Below are 23,285 nucleotides of genomic sequence, written 5' to 3'. Positions count from 1 at the left end.
AAATTGTCCTCTTAGTGGAGAAAGGCAGATGAACAACAAGCTAAATAAACAACCTGAAGTTGCTTTCCATCATGTGTGTTTTCCAGTTTCCTGTCTTTCTCCTGCCTGTCCCTTTGCTTGTGTGTGAGAACTAGCCAAGGGGAGTGTGGCCTAGTTACCATAGGAACATGTTCACAGCTAGTGCACTGCTCTCCATCAGAATACCTTCATTTCAACTGATGTATTTAGGAGCATTATTGCTAAGCTTGCAAATGTCCAGACTCAAATTAAAGATCTGGGACTGAAATTCTATAGAACAAACAGCGTTTTGAAGCTGCTGACACTGATTGTGACTGAGCTCACACTGAACTGTTCAATTTCAGATGATTATAATTTCCGGCTGCCTCTTGTTTGCTTCTTCCTGACACTTTTAACAACAGTATATAGGCATGTTTGGAATGAAACCACAGGTTCACACACTGTGCTAAACAACCAGAAATTATTTCTCATCTTGTTCCTAAAATGGAAAGGAAATGGCTCCAGAAGCGGAGCGGGGAAAATCTCCAAGATTGTGTAAAAGGCAAATGGCATTATCAAACCCAGAAGATGACTAAAGGAAGCTTAGAGTGTGGTTAAAAAAAAATTAAACAAAGAGGTAATGTTGTGAAGCTTCATTGTGCTGAAAAGAACTGGAAAACCATTGCAGAGCGAAGACAAGCGTGCAATGCATGTTCAACATTTTACTGACCACTAAAAAACAGAGAAAACAGCAGCGGTAAAAGGGACATATAAAAACATAAATAACAGAGAAAAACCTTACTGGACCACAACAGACTGGAGACGAAGCCGAGAAAAATGACAGTAGGAAAAAGCCGACTGGTTCTTGGCTAAACTGACTCACTTGGGGTTAAAACTCCAGGTCCACCACAGCAAACCTCCACTTGACCAACCAACCCAAACTGACTCTGATGCGGCAGCCACGACTTTGAAGATGTGTCCATGCAGCTAAACGGCACAGACACAAGTAAAGTATTTGTTTTGTGTTGTTTTTAATTAATTAAAAAAAAAACACGTAATTAATCCATCAGTTGTCTAATACAAACAACCATTCACACTCACTGAGGCAGAATTTTGAGACACCATTTAACCTAACAGGCATGTTTCTGGATTGTGGGGAAAGAGCCCACACATGCACAAGGAGAACATGCAAACTCCACACAGAAAGGCTCTTCTTGTTGAACATCACTGTGCAGGACCTGTTTTAAATTAAGCTATTAAAGTTACTTAACAGTGAATTATAAATACATAAAAAGAAATTGGACCATAAAAAATACTGTAGTAACTGTAGTGGGAAATACAGGTGGAAATTCTCAATGTTTTGACATTTCTGTGGCTTCATGTGATTATTTTAAACCAGCTATAATTTTCACAAACATTTAACTGTGTAACCTGGATTTAATGAAAATCTAAAGGGAGGTAATAATAAGAGACACAACCACCTTCACACATTTGTCTCTGTCATGAAACATGTTTTTGTGCAGCTCTGCTTGCAGCATATCATAGTTGCCCTTTATAGGGTTCCAAGCTAAATGTCACAAAGCTGCTCAACCACAAGCTGCTACTATGATTAATTGATAAGCATTCCTACAAATACATCAGCATTTAAAGATCCCCTCTAGTCATGTTTAAAGACATTGAAAAACATCTTTTTTTTAATAAAAATTTGTGGCTGAAAGGATTTTTCCATTAAAATGGATAAATTATATACTTAGTTCAGTTCACTGTCAGCAGAATAATAAATTTCACATTTTCTAAAGTAGTACAGCATCTATTTTAAGAAAGAAGTGGATGCTTTCTTTTTAAGTTTCTAGTCTTATTAGACTAAAGTTAATTCAGAAAAAATATGTTTTACTGTTATCCAAAGAACAACTGCAAGGTGTGAATGAAGTTGTGAGGCTGCTTTTTTCTTTCAACATGGGCTAATGCCACCAATCAGATGTGGCTACTTATAACATCTAGTCCTTGCAAAACAAGTGTTAAGAGATGTTAAGTTATGTTGCCATCAATTCAAATCAGCAAGAGATTTTTCTGTGAATATCTGTAGCTTTGCTGCCATTGATTGGTGTTAAACAACCCTGTGCCCATGAATGCACAACATGGAGGGGCTTGTGTGACTTAACAATCATCAGATGATGTATCTGGCAAGTTTTTTTAGGACGCTGTTCACTTGTTAAGGCAATGTGCCATGACTGTTTCTTTACACAAATATACTGGAAACTGATCCTCAAAATGGACAATGTAATATGACAGGTTGCTCTCACAAATGGTTCGTATGATTTCCAACAAAAAGCTGCACAGATAATCGCACATCTTCCTTCAAAATTCTGAGCCAATCAGTGTCCAAGTAACTGAAAGCACTTTGCCGTAATGTCTGCAGATTTTTTCTGGCTCAGAAAGGACAACTAAAGGGCAGAAAATGCAAAAAGCATGTTTTTAATATCTTTATTGTCATTTCAGCTAAACTATGGTACACTGTGAAAGTTTTGTTCTCTAACAACATTATTTTTTGCTTCGCTGTGTGTTTTTACTTCATCAGATCATATGAAGCCCACTGACTCTTGGGTGGTTTCATTTATGTGACTGAGAAGATCATTTTATCTTCCTATTAACAATTCACAGCTAATATTGGTAATTACGGGAAGTATAGCCAGACACTGACCACAACCAATAAGCAGCTCGTGTTGAATGGGATCCCGATTTAGACAGTCTCACTCGACTGACTCGATACTATTAGTGGTTATCAGCTTCTTCATATGGGACAGTGGGCCGTTGTCATTTTTCCATTTTGCCGATCAGCAGCACTGTTACAGGAAGAGTCCTGATCCCGTCTGACTGGATACCAGTCTGCCAGCAGACCTCAAATCCTCAGCATCACGTCATATTTTCAGGAAAAAAAAAACACATAACTTTATGACATTTAAACTGTTACTATGATCAAAACAGCAATGTCATTTCCAATGGACCTTAAACATATTAGATTATTGAGTAGAAAGTCTAAACAGTCTTTCTGCTACCGTGGTTGCTATGGAGGCTACCGAGGTTGCTATGGACACTGCTAGATGCATGGCATGTTCCAATTTTGGTTTTGCCCGTCTGCCGACAGTCGGCTACGTTCCATTTCAAATGACCGTCGGGCAGCGGTATTAGGAGTTTATAGGCTTTCTCTATATCTGTTGTCATGTATATTTCAGGAATATACAGGAGTTTCTTTTTTTTTCTTTCTTTCTCTTAACAAGAATGTTTCTATAAAAACAATATTTGATTATAAGGGTATTTATAAACCACACCCCTCACTAAAGTCTGCTTTACTTTCATTTATTTAATCAAACAGACTTAGTGCATTGCATTAAAGTCCCAGCAGTGCATCATTTTATAACTTATGGACAAGCAAATACTGAAAATATTTTATGCCTGACTTAAAAACTAAATGTTATTGCTTGTGTAAATAGTTTTTACATTTTACAGTTTGACTTCATTAAAACTTTTGACATTTCATTTTATTATTTTTTTACACAATATTTCTTAGGCGTTGTACAAGTGGTAGCCTGTGGGTACATATATGATAATCTGAGATGTAACCCTGACTGACCCATGGGCTTGTGTGCTGACCCTAAATTCAGCATTTTAGGCCTTCTTACAAGCTTATGAATGTTCTAGATTATGAATAATATTATAAATCTAAAAGTGACTCCTTTTGGAATATAACTCCAAAAAAATTGAAATAAAAAATACAAAAAGCTTACTTTTACATACTAAATCTTGCATGTACTCTGAATTTGAGACTGTGAAGGTCTCTGCCAATTAAATGGGAAAATGTAAGACTTTGGCTTTCACTAAACAAATACATCATTGGAAAGGTCTTCATCTGGAGTATGAACACTCTACAAACTGACCTCTGAACCTAGAACTCAGTGAATATTTGAAGGCTCATACTTTAACAACAAAAGGAGCTAAAGACATGGAACCAACTGTATAGAGAGCTCTTGATTTGACCTGTCATGAAATAACTTGTGTGTTATACCCACCTTCTGGGGGGACTGTCAAATGAAATGCATTTACACCCATTTAACAATTAGATTATTAAGATATGAATCCACACTTGCATTGCATTTATCATCGCTTTAGCCCCCCATATATGTTGTCAATTCAATATTTACAATTTTAAATTTGATGCAAAACTCTCCTATTATGTAAGAACTACAATTCCCTGTAGCAGCGCCATGTGGATGAATACAAATCAGCACCATGATTGTTCTGAAAACCGGAAAAACTACAAACTCAAAATTAGGGTAAGAAAACTATATATCTGTTATGTAGATCTAATATCTATTACAGCCGAACTAGTAATTACACTACTGCTAGATGACATATGTTGATGAAAGGTAAATATGATGGTTTATTTGAGATATATAATCTTTTATTAAATAAAGTGAGTGTAGCCTGGTGCATCTTCCAGTTTTGAATTTGTTAAAAGTGCTGTAAAATCACATGCTTGCTTCATATTTTAAATATATTGTACAGCTGAACTGGTAAATATTCAGCATCTAAATGATCAATCATGAGAAAAAGTAAATATGTGGGTTTAACTTCTGATTAGGATGCCTCCTGGATGTTTCACTGGTGAGGTGTTCAGGGCACATCCAACTGGGAGAAAGGTTGTGCTGGAGGGACTACTGTTCTCGGCTGGCATGGGAATGCTTCGAGATCACCCTGGACGAACTGGGAGACATGCTCAGACAAGCTGGAAGGAGAAATGGCCAAGGAAAGGGAAAGTCTGCCGCCTCCACCACCCAAGTGAAAGAAAGTGGATGGATATTAGCAGTGAACTGACACACCTGCACACACTAAATGACGTTATTATAGAGCAAAACTTTCATAGTTTACCAAGAATTGTAATTTTTTCCTCACAAACTTCTTTAAATCAGTGCATGTCTTCCATAGTTTGCTGTCGCAATTTTGACACACAGGCGCACTGATCCCTCATCTTACTGGAAATTTGCAGCAAAAGCTGAGCCTAACGTTTCGTAGGGTTAGCAAGGAATAGGTAATGAGAATATGTTCAATGTGAACAGTTACTTGTGGATGTTGCCTGCAGTTTCCAGTGTTTCTGTCAGCAACTGAATGTGAATGAGTCCATAAACAACAAGCACAGAAACAGATTGTCCATTGTTGTCCAGAAAGACAACACAACTAAAAAGATAACTAAAAAGAAACAGTGCTGTTTACTGAATGTAAAACTTGAGACAAGGTTAAAAATGTTTTGTTGGAGTTCCTGGCTCTGGGTTCCCAGCAAGGACAAAAAATGCTGAATGGAAACATTTAAAAGATTGAATAACAAATTAGATGCAAAAAAGCTGCATCTCAAGAACAGCATCCGGTGTATGGCACACCCAGTTCTTCACACAGCTGAAGAACAGTCTCATGAAACCTAAAGCAGCACATGAGCATTTAATAACTCATGTAAAAAAGTCTAAAGGAGTTTCTAAACACTCATTCTTCTCCAAAAGGCATATTTAAAAATCACAGCTATCCTGACACACAACCTTTTTCCAATGTTACCTCATCATATAAGGGTTAAATTGTTCTAAAACAGCTGAGAAAAACAAATGTAGGAATGCATGTTGCAAAGAATACGGAGGTGGTGTCCATTTTTTGTTTTGTAAAGTTGCTGCTGTTTGGTGCCAGTGTCTGAATACATTGCATACATCCTGATGACAAAATAAACATCACACAAACCCCAGTGGACCCCTGTTAGAGGAGATGGATGTTTTAGGCAGCTCTACAAATAAGATAATTATTATTATTGTGAGGCAGTAAAGAGGTAGATTTTGTTTAGGGAGAACAGAGTCTCAGGATGGCAAAGAATTACCTAAAATATAAAAATATCTTGTACTTTCCTGTTAGTACACTCATAAAATTATGATAGGAGAGAAATTCGTGGCCTGAGGCAAAAGACAACAATTTGAGGAAACACCAGGACTGAAGCTCATTGGGTTCGTACTTTTTTTCTTTTTTTATTGAGAACTTTCAATCATACTGACAAAGCTTGCCTGTCCTTGGCAGAAATACACTGTATAAAGCCCAATTCTCACATTGCACTGACGATGGCTGAGGAACAGCAGAATTATGACAGAAATGTTGTGCTGGAATAAAATCAGCTCTTTGTCGGCTGTCAGGCTCCCAGCTGACAACTGTGACAAGGAGGCAAGGAGGCCAGATTTTTATCAGCTTATGAGGAATTGAGAAAAACTAATTGATGTCTGTGATTCATGCTTTTTTATTTCAAGTAAACTCACAAAACAATTCTATGACGAGTTGTATGAGACAGTCATATCTTGCACTGGTGTCTCTTTCATATGGAGGATGAGGAAATCCAGTGTGGAGGAATGAGTCAGAGTGGGCAGAACTTATCTTGTTCCATCAGGAGTGCAGCCTCAGATATTTCATTAACTGAAACACTTTTCTCTCCATGGCATTGTTTTTTGGTTAGATGGAGGAGCCCACTGTGTGCAATAACTGTGCTACATAATGGTCCGTGAAGATGGTAGCCATCCACAGCGTCCAAATATTAACTACATCTGCTGCCAGCTGGGATGGAGGAACACTGTCACAGCAAAGAATAAATAAAATCACACAAGTATTTCTGCAGAATATCCATACGAAGACTCAGACAGCACTTGCTGCTAATTTTGCCAAATAACATTTTCAAGAAAAGGTATTTCTGAGCCAAGTGTTGATGAAGCACATGCAACCAGAGTTTACTGATTACCTGACAACTAAAATAACCCTGCAAAATCTCATTTCATCTTCTGATCTGGCATAAGTGAATTACAGAATTAGCTCTTTGATGGATAATCCAGCTGGCGAGCACCCCTGTAGTCGGTGCAGGTGTTTGTGTGCAGCACCCAGAGACTGATAATTAGCAATACAGGTTCAGTGAAATGGCAAGAAAGTCTCACTGACTAATCAGCTAATTGCCAATCAAAAGTCTTTGCAGTGATTTTACTGAAGACAGCGGTACATGCATGTATAATATTCTTTTCAGGAAGCTATCATATGTTACATGATGTATAGACATCTACAGTTGTCCTGACCTGCAAAACACAACATATGGGAGCAATGCAGCATTTTATTTTTATTGAAATGATAAACAACATTTCTTGCTTGTGACTGAACATTGATGATGGCTTTCGATTTGGCAGTTAAAGGAAGTAAAGGCAGAAAAGGCAATTTTTCTATTTATTTGGGATCTAGACCGCCTTAAACCAAGTCCAGATGTAAAGATAGACAACATAGACTGGTCAAATCTAAAGATAATCTCACAGAAGTATAAACGCTTTAAAAAAAAAAAGTTTGTGATTTGTTGGTTTTTCATTATATTTAACAAAATTCAGAAACATTTAATCTGATTATTTTTTGTGGTTAATAAATTGACCTGTTGTGATTCTTACACTTAAAAAAAATTAAAAAGGAGTGAAATTGTCCTTTTCTGCTTTTTCACAAAGAGAATAAAGGTTTCCTATATGAAGAGTGAGTACCGTCTGAGAGTTAATCTAGTTCTTGTTAGACAAATGCAAAGGAAGGTTCATATCTGTTTTCCAGTTTCCTGGTCCAGGCTAACGAGAAATTAGTCCTGGCCTACTTTGCCATACTTAGGACTCACTTTGCTTGTTCATACTGGCATTTCCTTGTTTTTTCATTGAACTGATAGAAGGTCATACCTTGATTGGACAGCTTCTTTAAGTATTTAGCATGTGGAATCTGAAACAGCTCAAGGAAAGCAGCAAATATTCTCAGTTTAATTTGACCTATTAGAGTTTTTCACATCAGAAACAGGAAATGACAGGAAATATTTACAATGGACTTGTGTCCTCTCCAATCACAAACCTATCTCTCCCATAAAGTGAAATCCATTTTCAGAATTGTTGTCATGTTTTACGGTTACCATACACATCCACTACTGAGTGTACAAAATGCAGCCTTTAACAAAACCTGGCCATTTTACCATTGTGACTCCTGGGAAGTGGGCAGAACACCAACAAACATGAAAACAGTTTGCACCAATCAGCAGGAGTTCTTTAACACAGTGCTGCAGTTCTAACGCAGCATGCGGATCTTTAAGAGCATTAAAAACCTGCAAATAATATGATGCATACTAACAACTTCAAATACAGAAGTTCTTATCAAGCACGGCTATCAGCCAGGACTAAACTGATGAAACTAACCTTTCAAAAGTTACAAAGAAAACACATTAACCATAACTTTCTCTCTCTCTCTCTTTTTATCTGTATATTGATGTTCTATTTTGGCTGGATACCTCACTGTGCCAAAAGCCATACCAGTGTAAGGTCAAGTTCAGCATGGTAGCAGAAGATGCTGGACAGCTGCCTTCCCTGCAGCTCTGGCGCATAAACATCTGGTTCAGTCCTTCCTGCCTATGCTGTGCACAGGCAGGAAGGACTGAACTGCAAGCTGTAAGATGTCTCTGTCAAGTCTCCTCAGACCTGCTGTCACCAAAACTGCAATGTGAAATGTATCTAAGCTTTGCTCTATGCCACGTTCTCGTCACACACACTTGCACACAACACTTACCCAGAAAAATAGGACTTCCTAGTAAAGAAATCTTATTAGATCAGTTACATCTGTGGGTGCAGACTGGATCCTGTGTGTTTCCAGGGACTTGGGAGGGGGCTGAGGTTCCGGGTTCGACTGCTCCTTGGGATACAGGTGGAATCAGTTTGTGCAGACCTGAGTTTCCAGATAAAAGGCCGATGATGTCCTCTTTGAAAGCATGTGGTATTTAGTCATTAGGCCAGTTCGTTACATAGACAGCTGCTCTCGCTTCTCACCTGCGCTGCAATTAGTCCAAATGCGCGTTTAAAAGGAGTGAAGGCTTCAGAGGAAAATAAAAAGGTAAGGCTGACTGTTGCAGGGTTCCCTCCACTTCCAGCTCAGTCCATCGCTGGAGCCACAGCTTGTCCGTCAGCAGCGGTTCTGTGGTGCGGCTCGGCAGCTTCCTTCAGCTTCCCCTCCCTCTCTTCCTCCTTTGCTCCTTGTCCTCTAACTCTATTGCAATTTTCGAACTGTAACGCGATCCCAATACAGCTTGCTCGGTAATATAGAGAATCTCCCGTGGGGACGGTATTTGTCATCTTAATAGTTTGATCTGGGCGCATGTGGCTTCAAACAACCACTTCAATTTGGGAATTACATGAACTCCTGTTTGGTCAAAGGATCCACAGAGCAAAATTAGTTAATCTATCACCTATATTTGGATTCAAAAGACTATATTCTGGAGAAGAACGTCACGATACGAATTTTGGATGGCTGCACCTATAGATGCCGCGCGTGTATTAATCATGCCGCTTAATAATATAAAAGATTATTATTACTACAATGATTCCTGCGGGCTGTGCCAACTCCGGGCAGCAAACAACCTCACTGCACACTGCGCGCGCCTAAATTCCCCCAGAGCATCAAAATAAAGATCCCGGAATATTTACAAGCCAAATCTCAAAGACGTGCAACAGCATATTAACAAATTCTGATTCATACACATTTTCCTTTCTGTCGGGCTCCCTGTTTTAGGCTCGAGTGATTTAATCTTGGAGAGCGTCTGCAGTTTACCCAGTGTGGCATAACGACGTCCCCAAGCTCCAAAAATTCATAACGAAGGGGTGAATCTTGTGCCAAATTGACGCCGAGGCCCTTGCGCTGTTGCAGTCCTGTCACACCTAATTTTGATTTGACGGCTGTGCTGTGCACGGAAAAGGTGCTCAGTAAATGGAGAAGTCTCTCCCTGGAGGGCGGAGATAGCGCGTAAGATAGACGTGAAGAGAAATTGACGCCTCCAAAGGCAGCCGGTTCCGCCCAAACCATCTCTGGAGTTTGTGACACCCGAATAGAACATGCAGACCGCCCACTGCGTCCAGTAATTAGGATGGAAAGTAGGCAGGGGAGCGGCAAAGTTCATTTGCTCTGGTCGAGTGGGTAAATGTTTCAGTTATTTCAAAGAAAGGTGAGCTGCACCCTGTCTCAGAGCATTTTCCACAAACATCTTTGGCAAGCAGTAAAAAATGAAAGCTTTTATAGTTTTTGGTGACGCTTAACATGGATTATATTCTGTAGAGTACCATAAATTAAACACATCTGACTTTTTTTTGCTCAAAGGCAGATTATCAACAAAATACATGAACCAAAACTATACATTTTTTTAAAATCAAATGCCACCTGTGATTTTTAACTATGTTTCCTGGTTGCAAATGCCCCAGGTTTGCAGTGTTCAAACTAACTGTGATTAAGTTAATATCAGGGCTTGTTAATAGAGACTTACATGACGCAGTGGTTCAGACCTATAAGCCTAGTGAAAATTGTAACTAAACTATAAAACATAACTGACACAACAGACACTTTAGATCAGCACATATTAAAGGATAATTTCAGAAAGTCACAATAACATTGCTCATCTGCCTGTTTGTATACGAAATGTCACTTATTGTATGTATTGTATGCAGAGGTCCCTGCAGAGTCAGAGTGGGTTAGTTCCATGAACAGTAAGTGTTTCTATATTATGTCAAGATGTTACAGGTTGTCAGAGATATCTAAACAGCAGTGGGATTTTTTTACTCCCTGCATTATTTTATTTATTTTAAAGGTTTTTCAACCATGACATCTGCATTTCTTTAGCTTTTATTTTAGTTTTTTGGTTTTGTTTTTTTCAATCAGATTTTCATACTTTGGCATAACAAAAGTTAATTTGGCATCCATCTAGCATCCTTTCTCATCTCTAAGCTTTCTTCAGCCAGTAAAAGCCAGTCTGATGTTGACTCTTTTCTCATCTTTTGCACTCTCACTTTCTTTTCCTCATTCCCACATAAAATGTCATCTTGGTTTTTTTTTGTTTTTTTTTACTGAATCAGCCACAGTGGATGTCCAAAATAGCCAGTGTGTTGAAGTACAGTTCCTGGTGTGTGACACGATGCAGTAAAGCCAAACACAGCTGATGTTCTGGGGTGGAACAAAAAGTTGTGAAGTGCAGTTTTCTCAGTCTTTGGAAGCTGCATGGAAATGACGGCCCCAGGAATGTGCATAATAGATGTTAGTGTGCCATCAAAACAAGTATTAGTTTTAAGGTCAGAAACTTCTGTTGTATTACTTTAAGTGACCTGCATAACTGTTGATGAGGAATTGTTGTTCTGAGAAAAGTAACTTAATTGTTTGTTTTAAAGAAAAACCTTCCATATATCTGTTTTTATACGGACTTGTTCCTGGAGCATATCTCAGCAGTGGTGAGAGGCAGGGTTTACCCTGGACAGGCCATTAGGCCATTGTAGCTCAATAAAACATGCTACATTAAAAAAAATTATCATTGTTAAAAGATGTATATTACTTTTATCCATAGCTGTTTGCAGACTTCTTCCATAGTCAGGATTAATATACTGTCATACATTATGTAATTATGAGTTACATGTTCTGAATTCCAGTTCCAATAAGAATATTAAATTAAATACACCTTTGTTGGTGAGGATTGGATAATACTGACTGTTTTGCATATAAACACAATGGCAATGATGTGTCATACATTTTATGATGTAGTTTGGTGCAGTATTACATGTGTGACTGATTTAAAGTTACATGTATTGACAGAAGTGCTAATAAACAGTTTAATTGCTTAAGCTACTGCAGCTTTTTAAGCCATGGCGTAGCCATGTTTGGATGCTGGGATTTGATGAGGTTTCTCAGTAAAAAATCCAACTTCTAGTTGATTTTTTTCCACTGGGAACTCACACAGTCATTCTTCTGAGTTTAAATGGAACACACCACTAATTTCCAGCCATGTTATTACCTACTTTAATTGAACATTTTGGCGATAGACTCTTTAGTGCCAACAAGTGCAATCGCAGTAACACACGACTGCAATAGACATCAAACCAGTGAACAAAACTTTACAACAGATGGAAATTTTAAAACTTTGGAGTGCTATTACAGCACCTATTGATTTTTCTTTGGATGCAATGGAACAGAAACAAGTAAACAGAGTTAAATTACAAACTCACTCACCAGTGCAGCATATTTGCATGCATCTATGTTCTCAGTAGTTTATAAAATAATTTGCACTTTGGTAAAACTTGCATTGCTCAGTGCAAATGTAATCTTAATATCTCATACACAACAATGCTTTTCAGACTGTAAGTTAGATTGCTGTGCAAACTTTCTGCTACAAAACAACAACCTAAAAGGCCAAAAACTTTGAAAAAGACCATTTTGAAGGGGGGATAACGAAAAGAAAAGAAAAACACACATCTCCAGAGGCTGAATACTACTCATTACATTTCAGCACCTCTTTGTGTAAAATCAGTGGAGTGCTCCTTTAATCTCAGCTGACAATAAGATCAGGGTACAGCAGTCTGCGAAAGCCAGGTGAAGTGAGTATTTTCTAGTGTCAGTCCTCACTGAACTGCAACAAAGGTATACAAACTCCGATAAGAAATAACGTGCAAATATTTCTGCAAAGATGTAAACATGATGTAAAAATGTCCACGATGTGCTGCGTGATGTCTTCTTCCTGCTCTGAAACCCCAATAGACCTATCATAGATGAAATAAACATCTGTGGGTGCCTCGTGTATATGCAAAGTCTAATGGGTTTTTATGCTCATCATTGAAACAAAACAGATAGGTCCAGATGTGTGGAGGCAACAGCAGTTTTGTTTTGTTTTGATTTGATTTGATTGGGACATCTGCGATGTAAACATGTTATATAAGTACGTATTGGTAATTGTTAAATACTGAATGTGTCATGGATCATTACGTGGGCAAATGTAAAGACAGTGTTACATAAATCCTGCAAAAACAATTTGTGACCCCGTTGGGCTTTTTACCCTCCTTTCTGCATCACAAACACAATCCAAGCAGAAACTGTGGTTATGAAATATTATTAAAAAGTTTTTTTTTTCTAAATGGTTATAATTTTCTAAATTATTATATACTCTGAGATAATTATGCAAGGGTTGATATGTTGAAAATATCCCTTTCATGCTAAGTGTCCACTACAGTATCTAGTCTGTTTTCTAGTATATGAATGGGTGAGGATGGTATATTTGCAGAATATATTAGTCAAGTCATCCAATAAACTGCCACTTACTGAAGAATAAAGAACTATGTTGTGAGTATATATATACATATATATATATATATATGTATATATATATATATATATATACATATATATATATATATATATATGTTTTTTTCCCCCAAATTGTTGTAAATACCTTATGTAAATGTGTTTTGTTTTGGGTTTCTTTTTGTTTGTTTGTTTTTGTTTTTGTTTTTTTCTGGACACTGGGGTAGGTATAAATGAGCTCAAGCTTCAACCTACTCCTTTTTGGACATGTTGTGTTTATATATTATTGATTGTTGTATTATCTTCTTTGTGTTATGTATTATTCATGTTTTGATTGTCTTGTTTCTTTCAGTTTACTCCTTTATGTTATTTGCACATGTTCAAAATTAAAAAAGCAGAAAGCAGATATATATATATATATATATATATATATATATATATATATATATGTATATATATGTGTGTGTGTGTGTGTGTGTGTGTGTGTGTGTGTGTGTGTGTGTGTGTGTGTGTTGTTCTTTTAATCTTCAAAAATTGGAATTCATTCAGGTTTCACTGTGATTATTTCAACCCATCTGCACCAAATGTAGCAAAAAGTCTAGGAGTCTGGAGAAGGTTTTTTGAAATGAGAGGCAAATGTTAGTCATGTGGCCGAATGTCAAAAGGTATCTCGGGACCCCGGACAGCTCATGCCATCCTTTGAAATTACACCAAAACATAAACTGGAAATGACACATCCTTACTCTCAGTTCTCACTCAATCACTCACATGCACACACACTCAAATCTCCATGGAAACTGATGAAAGAATAGCTAGAAAAGAAAAGACTGACGAAGCACAACATGCTGAATGGTTTGGGCAGTCAGCAAAGAAAAAAAACTGACAAAAAAAATGAATTAAAAAAACCCCAGAGAGAAACTGTTTAATTAAACCTGGAAGAAAGTCAAATGTAAAACCAAATATGATAGTTAAATGAACTTAAATCTACAAACCTAACAGCAATTACTGATCCCAACTTATCAACTACCCTTGATATGTGTGGTTTACTCAGATGGTTCAAATCCATCTGAGTGACAACCTGAGCAGCAACATCCAAGTAAATATGAAGGAATGAAAGTTGCAGATAGCAGAAAAGAGAGGGTGGGCAACAGAAGAGGGGAGAGGACAAGAGAAGGAGTACAGCACAGAGTACAGCACCGTACACCACCTACACTCGTTTCCATGGCAACTACCACACTAGAGCGAGTGATAATGCAGCTCTCTCTCTTCCTATTCTGCAAACTGTTCGGTTGGTACCATATGCAGTGTGCGGCATGTGGGAGACAAAGCTTTCCTTATCCTGTTGTTAGAGACGATCAGAGAAATGTATAGAAGCATTAATGCTTTAAAAACTGCTGGTTAAATATTCCATTGCATATATTACAGCTGTCGATCCACCAGAGATGTTGCTTAGCCTGACACTGAATTTCATCATTGTTGCTTGAAGGGATAACTTGTTATTTTTTAATTAATGCCCCCCCCCCCCCCCCCCCTTCACCAAAGCAAGTGGCACACTGTGTGGGCAGCAGTTGCTTTCAAAGAGCCAGAATTGAGGTTGATGGAGTTGAAAAGGTGTAATAAAATAATTTTTAACATGGTTCCTCCTTTGGTATGAATGCGAAGTAACGACAAAATGACAAATTTATACAGCATGTTCTTTTAGATCAGTGTCCTCCAGAAGTGAAGGATGAACAAAGCTTGGTTTGGGGCATGGCTGTGAGGAATTGCCATCTACACAATGATGACATAAACCACACTTTGTGCATATAATGTGTGCTGAATTAGAATTTAGGGCTTGCCTTTAAAAAAAAAGCTGACAATGACTCTCTTTTGTGTACCCAATTTTCAGCCTTCCTTTTGGGAACCTTTACCTTTTTCCAGGCTGATTTGTTCCCTGGAAAAATATATTTGTATGCAATATTGTTTGTATCATGATGGTCTGGGCATTACTTGGTATGTTCTTCTAATGACTACAGCTATTTAAATGCAAGATTTTGGTCTTACTAGTAACTTTACATCAATAAATATTCACATCCAATGTAACATGTTATTGTCACTCATTCTAAAATCGTAATAATTGTGCTAGCATCACATAGCATTATTTAAAAAGTTCAGATTCACACTCATAAATATCAACAATACTGTAAGAAGGCATCTAAACCAAGCTGGAGGAACTAAAAAAAATACTTATTATGCACCAAAGTCAAGAGTTAATTACTGACACAAGAAGATGTTTCTTTGGATTTTATGTCCTAGCAAAACTGACCAAAAAATAAAGGACTTTTTGAGGCAAAAAGCAACAGTCAGCAAGCAAAATGAAGGTAAATTTGTTATAGTAGGGCTCTTACTGGTCAAATGCAGTAAAATTGCAAGTGCTTTTTAATTTACTTAGAAATAAAAGCTTTGTTGACATAAGGCAGCACTTCTTGTTTGCAAGCTTTGCTGCTGGTTTTAATGACAAAGAAATGCCTTTAAAAATCAAAACTCCACCTACAAGTCCCTTTGACTGGGATCACTTTGATGCACTGCACATAACAGACAAGTTATTTTCAAATATATATATAGAGAGAGAGAGACAGACAGACAGACAGACGGACAGAAAGACCTTTCACATTTGATCAGGCATAAAAATAAATGACTGCCCAGCAGTTCAGTTTATTGTCTGAGCTGGAAAACAACACATATGACTGCCATCTTTTTGTAAATAATATCTCAGGTATTCCCAGATATTAGTTATTCCTAAATAAAAGTTTTCTCAATTTTCCTTGTGTTGGTGTCTACCTTCTTTTTTATTTTATTTTCTTAAAATAAATTTTATTTACAGAGCATAGTTCAGGACACTTTAAAGCAGGTAAACAAGAATAATGCAATACAGTAAAAATGTCAATCAACAAAATCAAAAACATTCACATTTCTTAGGATACGTCATCACGTAGGAGCATTTAAGATTATTAAAATCATTAAAGGCAGCTCTATAACGATATGTTTTGGTGAGTTTTGTTTTTTTGAGCAATCATGGATGTCTTTGGAGATTGAGTTTCAAGGTGTAGGGCAGCAATTGAGAAAGTTTGGTCCCTCAAGGTTCTGTTCTCGGTCATTAAGGGACTTTGAGGTTTGTTTTCAGTTAGGAAAACTATTTCTTTTACTGAATTACAACCATTAGCAACGTATCCTATATCCCTTAAGCATGGCGACTCTACGCAGCTCAGTTTATACGCATCAAGCCACTCAAATGGAAACGTGTCTGATTCACATTTCTTTTCTGAGGCTTTAAGGCTTCCGATGTCAATGGAAACCATGAATAGTATTTATTTTAAGAGAATCTTCCATATGGATTAACAGTTTTGTGCATAATTGCAAATCCAAATTTCACCCTCTGGTGGTATTATATGGTTTGAGACACAGGCACAAAAATGAAGAAATCTCTTTGTCTATACATCCACCTCACTACCCACTCTTAGATATTTCTACAAAATTCTATTAAAAATGAGACACAATACAATCACTGAAAGGAAAACATGACCTTTTTGTAGAAGAGAAATGACGAAAGGATGTGGAATGACCCCGTTCCAGGTTCCAAAGTTTGTTGTGATTACCCAACACCTCTGTTTCCATTCAAAATAATGAAATATTTCAAGTGAAGTTGACCAGATCTGTTCTGCTAGTGAAGTCAACGTGTTCCTGGAGCTGCTTCAGCTTGCATTGTTCCACTGATAAGCAACTCATCAAATTTTACAAAGCACTGCAATTTGGAAGAAACGATGTATTTACATACTCTTGTTTAACCACTGGAAGTTCTGGTTTCCACAGCAAACTGAATCAAATAAAAAAACAGATGAAGCAAGTAAAGATTAATGATTCAGGTTAAATTAATAAAAGAAAAGAAGTACAGGAAAATAGACTGAAACATTCAGCCATCAGTAAGCCTGGTGACTCATTCACTAATCAGGACATTTATAAAAGCCGTCTGATTGATGTGTGAGCATTTCAGCAGCAGTTGCTGAAATTTTGGAGCTTTCAAACAAAACATTTTATGTCTGAAACATCGGCTGATGGATAAACTGATACGAAACTGGCTTTGTCTTCATAGATCACTTCCATAATTCAGCATAAAACACGTTTTGCCATATAAAAGATCATTTTTGTTGCAGGACGATTTTCACCCTTAGCTATTTTAATCTTTCTATATCTGGTAACTAAACATTTCCATTATTTTTGTTCTCCAGTGGGCTTTTATGAGGCTGAAGCTGGCGGAGATGGTCAAATGCTGCAGGATGCTGTACAAGAGGTATGATTGTTGTTCAGTGTGTGAGGTCAAACATGCCACATTAGTCATGAGCTGAAGGGTGATTGTGTTGCTTTATTGTTGTATTGTGAGTGAATTGAAATAGAAAACCTATTTTAAGGCCCTGGAGGGATCAGCAATGCCATTTTGTTGGAGTATGAAGATAAATTTTCTATTAAGCACCAAGAAAGGACAAATAAAAACCAATTTGAAAGAGAGTCACAATCAGTACATTCAAAATGCTGCTTCTAAATAAAGCAGATTTATTTAGATGTTGCTGTCTGGAGGGCAAAACAATGAGCAAATATTTAGATTTTGATAAATACGGCCGCTAATCAATCAGAGATGGAACAAGGATTTATCAGATGCAGGCGATTTGATCACAGCTCTCCTGAAGAAATCTCATACTATTAAAAAATGGTGTTAAACTACATATTAAATTGTTTTTGAAAATAAAAATTACATTTAGGGTCTTCTTTTTCATTATAAAACACAAAAATAATTTAGTTTCAAGATTAATCAAAAGTCGAGTCTATTTAAACAGCAATAATTACACAGTATGATTGTTTAAATGAAATTAAAACTCATAATTTTTCTTTTATGTTTAATGGTTTCAGTCGCTGAGTTTTGTAAGGCTTTATTTGTTTTTATTCAGATTTGATCATATTCCAGATCTGCTGTTCACACAGAACTTAAGTAACACCTACATTCCTGTCATGTTGTAAATCAGAAATAAGCTTTTAATAAAAAGCAAATGCTCAGAAACCTGGAAATGGTTTTAACAACCTTCAGTATTCTGTTTTCTCCTCCTGTTATCTGGGTTTATAAAAACAATGAGGCTTCCTGGTATCTGTGACAGTTGTGCACATGTAAGAAAAGTCAGTGTTACTGTTATTCAGGAAAAAGTCTGGGAAATATTTTTTTTATTTATTGTCCAAAATTATGTACATTTAAAGAAACAGCAACAAAAACATCTCACCAGAAAAAAAGACAAATGAAGCTGATGGAGGGAAAAAACACAACGAGTTGTGCAGATTCAAAACTCTTCTCAATTAAAAACAAACTATGCTGCAGATTTTCATCCACTTGCAGTCTGGAGTTTTCAAAAACTAAAAAAAAAAAAAAAATCCCTACACTGACAATTCCCAAGTAAAATGACTTCCAGTTTGTATTTGACTGAGTTGGTGTTTTTGTTGTGAATTTTGTAGGAGGGAGCATCCACACCAGTACAGAACAGCTTAAAAACTGTAACAAAAAGAAGAGTTGAAATAGCTGCTACTCCCAAAATACCTTTAGCTTGTCTGTAGATCTCTAATTAAAGAGATGCTGTCGGGTGAAATGACTTATTTTGCAGAAATATGAATGAGGAAATAGAAGCTGTGAACAGACTTAATTAAAAAAAAAAAAGGTAATCTATGTGGCAACTGCGCTCTGCTTGACAGGCACTTTCTGGCGTGCCCCCTTCATCGCAGAGGACTCAGCTCCTGCCCCCCCAGAAATGTTTGGAAATCCATGAGCTGCCACATATTTGCGGTATGCCTCTCGGATGATGCGGAAGGCTCGTGCATTAGCGTAGGGTATATCTGTGACCGGGTCTCTGTACAGTGCAGCCTTGTGGGTGACAGGACAGACCTCCTGGACGGGCGCTTGAGGGTTTGACTGGGCGCTGCGAGGAAAAGCCGCCTCAAAAGCTTCGTCGTCACTGAACGTTATATAAGTCCGGGAGCACAGGCCTCCGGTGGGCTGCTGGGAAGGTGTGGTGGGATTCTGAGGTGCGGTCTGAGGAACGTCCTGATCCAGCCTTTGGGACAAATGGGATTAAGACCATTAATATTTGTTTTTAGAAAAACTGTGTGCAGTTCATCTACACATATGGTGTACCCAAATCTCTTTCTCGTCAAGCTTTTTTTTTTTAATCTCTTGTTTTGATCAAATTCATGAGAAGCACAACAGATACCACAGAAGATTTAAAAAAATGTAATAAATCTCCTTACCAAATTACATAACAGCTAAACACAAACATATAATGTTTTGGCATACGTTAATCTAGAAAGGATTACATACTTATGAAGCAGATTACTTGAAGCAAACTAAAAAAAAAATACATATATAAAAAGTCAACATTTGGTCAGCCAAATTACTCCTAAAACCAACTGAGTATGTGATTACTGTACAGCACATACCCCTCAACATCAACATTTTCTTCTTTGAGGACTGAGTGGGAGACAAGGGGCATGAGGACTGAATGGTAACGAATGGTTGGTCCCTCAAAACGCCGCTTCTTATGGACTTGTTTCTTCTTGTCTGCTTCCAGGCGTTCATAGTTTTCTGCAGGTTCAAAGTAAAAACAGCAACACAAGCGTGTTGTTATGCAAAAATAATATATATATATACAATTTCCCAGTCTGGGATCAATAAAGCGCATCTGATTCTGAAAAGAACAATTTTCCAATACATTCAATGACAACAGCACATTTAGTGCACATACAATGTCAATTATCACTGACAGAAGACCCAAGAAACAATCCAGCTCCTTTGAGTCAGTGTAAATGTTGCCATTACCCAGAGATCGAATGTTGACCTCAGCTGTGATCTTAGCCTCTGCCAGCAGCTCTTCCTGCGTTAGCGGCCGGTCTCGATGAGCACCTCTCCGTCTCCGAGGGGCATCCTGACGCTCTTGTAAGCGCAGGTTTGTCTTCCTTGTATGTTCACTGGTGGACTGGCGCACAGATTTACGTGCTAGAGCAGAAATTAAGACACACAGCTCACAGACTTTTTTGAAAAATAGATCCAGCATTAACACTTTGCTATAGGAATTAGTCACTTGCTTATGTTGGGATTGTTTATGTGTTGGACCAAATAAGGTGAATGGTTTAAAATTATTTAAAGCACTTTAAAAAAAAAATTGCAAGCATTTATTACAAACTTACTCTCACCAAAATCTTGGAATTCTTGAGGAATCCTTCTTTTGAGCTCCACTCTGGTTTTCTCAGTCTTTTTCTGCTCCTCGCTGGGTCTTTTAGGTTTGGGTTTGGCCACTTTTATCGGCTCCTTTAGTCAAACAGAGACCAAAATGTTATCAACCACGAATGACTATATTTGCGTGAAGTTTCTTCACCCTAGGATAAATCACATATTCCGGTACAACCACTGCAGTAAAAACATTCATTAAAAATTTACCTTTACTCAACAGTCAATACTTTTTTCAGAACAGAAACCACTCAGGCATGTGAACACAACTTCTGACGCCAGCTTAAAGACTTTCATTTAATTTTTTCGTTCTCTTGTGTAAAAAATTCAGTGAACCAGCAAAAGAATAAACTTTTTCCTCAAGTAAAGCTAGAAATGCTTCTACAAAAAATGTCATATGCAGCAGTCATGCTGTCTGTTCCCTTGAGCTGCTGTTGAGAGGATGCTATTTACCAACAAACAGAGTGGAGCAACAACGGGGAAGAAAAATGCATCAGAGGATGACACACATAAAAAAGCAAGCTGGCAGCAGTTACGATGTATATTTGAATTTTACATGAATAAAATGTGTGTATTTTTCTGGTCTCTCAGTAAGCACAGGTATACTAAAATAACATTTACTAGTTATGAAAGTGATCTTAGTTATTAAGATGATTGAAGTCCTTAGTTAATGCACAGGCACAAAGGCTTGATTCAAAGTCTGACAGCTCTTGAAATGATATACCTTATAAGCTTTAGTGACAACCCGACTCTTCCTCCGAGGAGCATCTTCCTCCTGGTCACTGTCTGGCTCGTCACCCTCATCGATGTCAAAGTCACTGTCGACCTCATCCTCTGTGTCTGAATGTTCGCCATGATATTCATCATCTCCTGATTCCTGAAAACAAACCAAAGTTTAGACAGCAAAACATGAAACAGGACTGAGCAAAGTGAAGAAACCCAAGTCTGGTTAGAACACCAAAAGGTGCTCCTACGACCTTTAACCTTTATCTTTTTTATGTTAAGTTCAGAATTTTAATAATGTCAGCACAAGAAAAATTCTGTCATGAGGCTCAAGTCAGGCCTTAGTACAGTGAGCAACATGCCATTCAATAAAAAGATTGGTGAGAAATCCCCTGCTCTGAACAAAACAGGGTTATTTCTTAAATTATAACACCAATGTCACTCATTCCCTCTCACACCGTAAAAATAAAATCTCAGGATAATAATGCATCAAGGCCAATAAAGGATGACTACAAAGGACTCTCACTAGAGACTTGTACATGTGGTCAGCGCAAATCTGAGAAAAAGCTGGCTTAAGAAGAATTTTTTCCACCCTCAAAAATACAAGTTGCAATTCTTTAAAACAATATAAATAATTAACAGGTTAACACGGTAAAACTGGAACAACTGCTAATATTGCTGAAGCTTTGAGATATATAGTATGTAAATTGTATGATACACAAAGAGTACATTCTACTTTACACTAGTGTAGTGTAACATAAAATATATAAGCTCAATCTTAATGAGGGTGTTATGCTGACAGTAAAAATGAAGCGCTGAACTGACTGAAAATTTTCCTTGATAGTGTTAATCTATCAATCATAATCGATATAGGACAATTAAAGTAGGCAATTAAACGGGTCTGTGCATAAAAAAAATGCAAACAGAGGCCCTACTTTGGTGGCTTTTAAATGTCATTATTTGATTAAATAGACTGATCATAACTACTGCACATAAGCTAATTTATCCTACTCGAGTGCATAAATTGATGTAGCCATGTTTGGGTGAAGTGAGCTCTTAATCTACTCCATGCAAGATATGGCTAACTCATTAGCGCACTCTGTGTGCATCAGTCCACATACTCACATCGTTGAAACCTCCATAAGTAGTCTTGTAAAACTCATCTTCTTCTTCGGCATCCAGTAATTTAGACATGCGGTTACCCGCAGTCTTTCTGGGTTCACGACTGCCTGCCAGACTCATGGCTGTAATTTCTAAACAATGATAGTCGAGGTTCGCTAGTTGTTAGCTGTGGTTGTTTTGTTGAACCTGCTTTTTCTAGTCGTTACTCACTAAAGTTACTAAAGTATCTGATTCTGTCCATATTCATCTAAAACAATAGTGTATGCTTAAAATGTTTCTTTCATCAGAGGCTAAATCCACCAAAACATGACGTGAAATAAGCTAAACGCTAGCAAAGTCAGCTTTACTGTTAGCACTTCATCACATCCGGGACCGGTGATGTACTTCCGGGTTGTCAGAGCGCTGCGTGACAGAGCGTCATCTTCATAGACAAAATAACCAAAATGCCATATATATTATGTATATTATGTATATGTTCATCTTACCTATGTTTACAATTTTTAGTTCCATGGAAACTAGGTTCGGTCTAAACAAATCTATAGACGGAAACCGCAGCCAGATTCCTTGAGATTGTGCACATGCTTGGCAAATAAAACAAGATTCTGATGTTTTCCTTTTATTTATTTATTTATTTATTACGTTTACTAAATTTTGACTACTGGATTAATGCAAATGTCAATAAAAGTAGTAGATGTTATCAGCTGTGGCTATATGACAATGTTTGTTTGTTAAATGTTTTAATCATATAGTTCCAAGTTAAACTAAACCATCAAAATGAAAATATGACCCAAAGATTTGTATGTATACAAATCTTTGGGTCATATTTTCCAAAAGAATTTTCCTTGTCCACTCTGAGCCAGGAATCTCAGTTCCAGTAGCATGAACCAATTTTTCACTTTTACTTCCACTTATTTTCTTAGATTTTTATAAAAGGGTTTCTATATATATTATTCATAGCTTGGTGTTTAAAACATAGTAATTA

At 37.3% G+C, this 23,285-nt stretch overlaps 2 protein-coding genes across 9 annotated transcripts in view; both read right to left on the bottom strand.

Annotated features, from left to right (window-relative positions):
• The window catches only part of LOC121628044 (ras/Rap GTPase-activating protein SynGAP-like), a 55,478-nt gene extending 45,704 nt beyond the window's left edge, over positions 1 to 9,774 (bottom strand). For 3 of the 7 annotated variants that reach the window (XM_041966939.1, XM_041966942.1, XM_041966941.1), the window contains exons 1-2: positions 8,632 to 9,774; positions 881 to 984 (exon numbers count right to left, since the gene is read on the bottom strand). In XM_041966939.1, coding sequence (XP_041822873.1) covers positions 881 to 980 — 100 coding nt within the window. In that variant the 5' untranslated portion in view covers positions 981 to 984; positions 8,632 to 9,774. Of the gene's footprint in view, positions 1 to 880; positions 985 to 8,631 lie in introns of those variants that run through there. The other 4 variants (XM_041966943.1, XM_041966945.1, XM_041966940.1 and 1 more) reach the window with 3 other exon arrangements.
• Positions 9,775 to 18,392: 8,618 nt separating this feature from the next.
• On the bottom strand, positions 18,393 to 22,675 carry vps72a (vacuolar protein sorting 72 homolog a). 2 transcript variants are annotated; one of them, XM_041967248.1, is made up of 6 exons: positions 22,307 to 22,675; positions 21,183 to 21,335; positions 20,419 to 20,539; positions 20,051 to 20,227; positions 19,672 to 19,816; positions 18,393 to 19,289 (listed from the first exon to the last, which is right to left on the bottom strand). In XM_041967248.1, exons 1-6 carry the CDS (start codon positions 22,421 to 22,423, stop codon positions 18,902 to 18,904), a joined length of 1,101 nt encoding a protein of 366 aa, XP_041823182.1. In that variant the 5' UTR covers positions 22,424 to 22,675; the 3' UTR covers positions 18,393 to 18,901. The 2 variants fall into 2 exon arrangements, with proteins under 2 accessions (XP_041823182.1, XP_041823183.1); XM_041967249.1 differs by having other exon boundaries at positions 20,425 to 20,539.
• Positions 22,676 to 23,285: the final 610 nt, after the last annotated feature.

The sequence above is a fragment of the Melanotaenia boesemani genome, chromosome 17 (genome assembly GCF_017639745.1).
Source record: "Melanotaenia boesemani isolate fMelBoe1 chromosome 17, fMelBoe1.pri, whole genome shotgun sequence".
Taxonomy (NCBI): Eukaryota; Metazoa; Chordata; class Actinopteri; order Atheriniformes; family Melanotaeniidae; genus Melanotaenia; species Melanotaenia boesemani.
Note: the sequence above shows the minus strand (reverse complement) of the source record. Positions and strands in the feature narration are given on the sequence as shown.

Bases quoted from the DNA above. Each gene is read 5' to 3' on its own strand.
- vps72a (XM_041967248.1), bottom strand. From the start codon at position 22,423: ATGAGTCTGGCAGGCAGTCGTGAACCCAGAAAGACTGCGGGTAACCGC. The intron at 20,228-20,418 runs GTAAGTTTGTAA...TTTCTGCTCTAG, and splicing joins ATTCCAAGATTTTGGTGAGA to CACGTAAATCTGTGCGCCAG. The intron at 19,817-20,050 runs GTAATGGCAACA...TTGAACCTGCAG, and splicing joins GGTCAACATTCGATCTCTGG to AAAACTATGAACGCCTGGAA.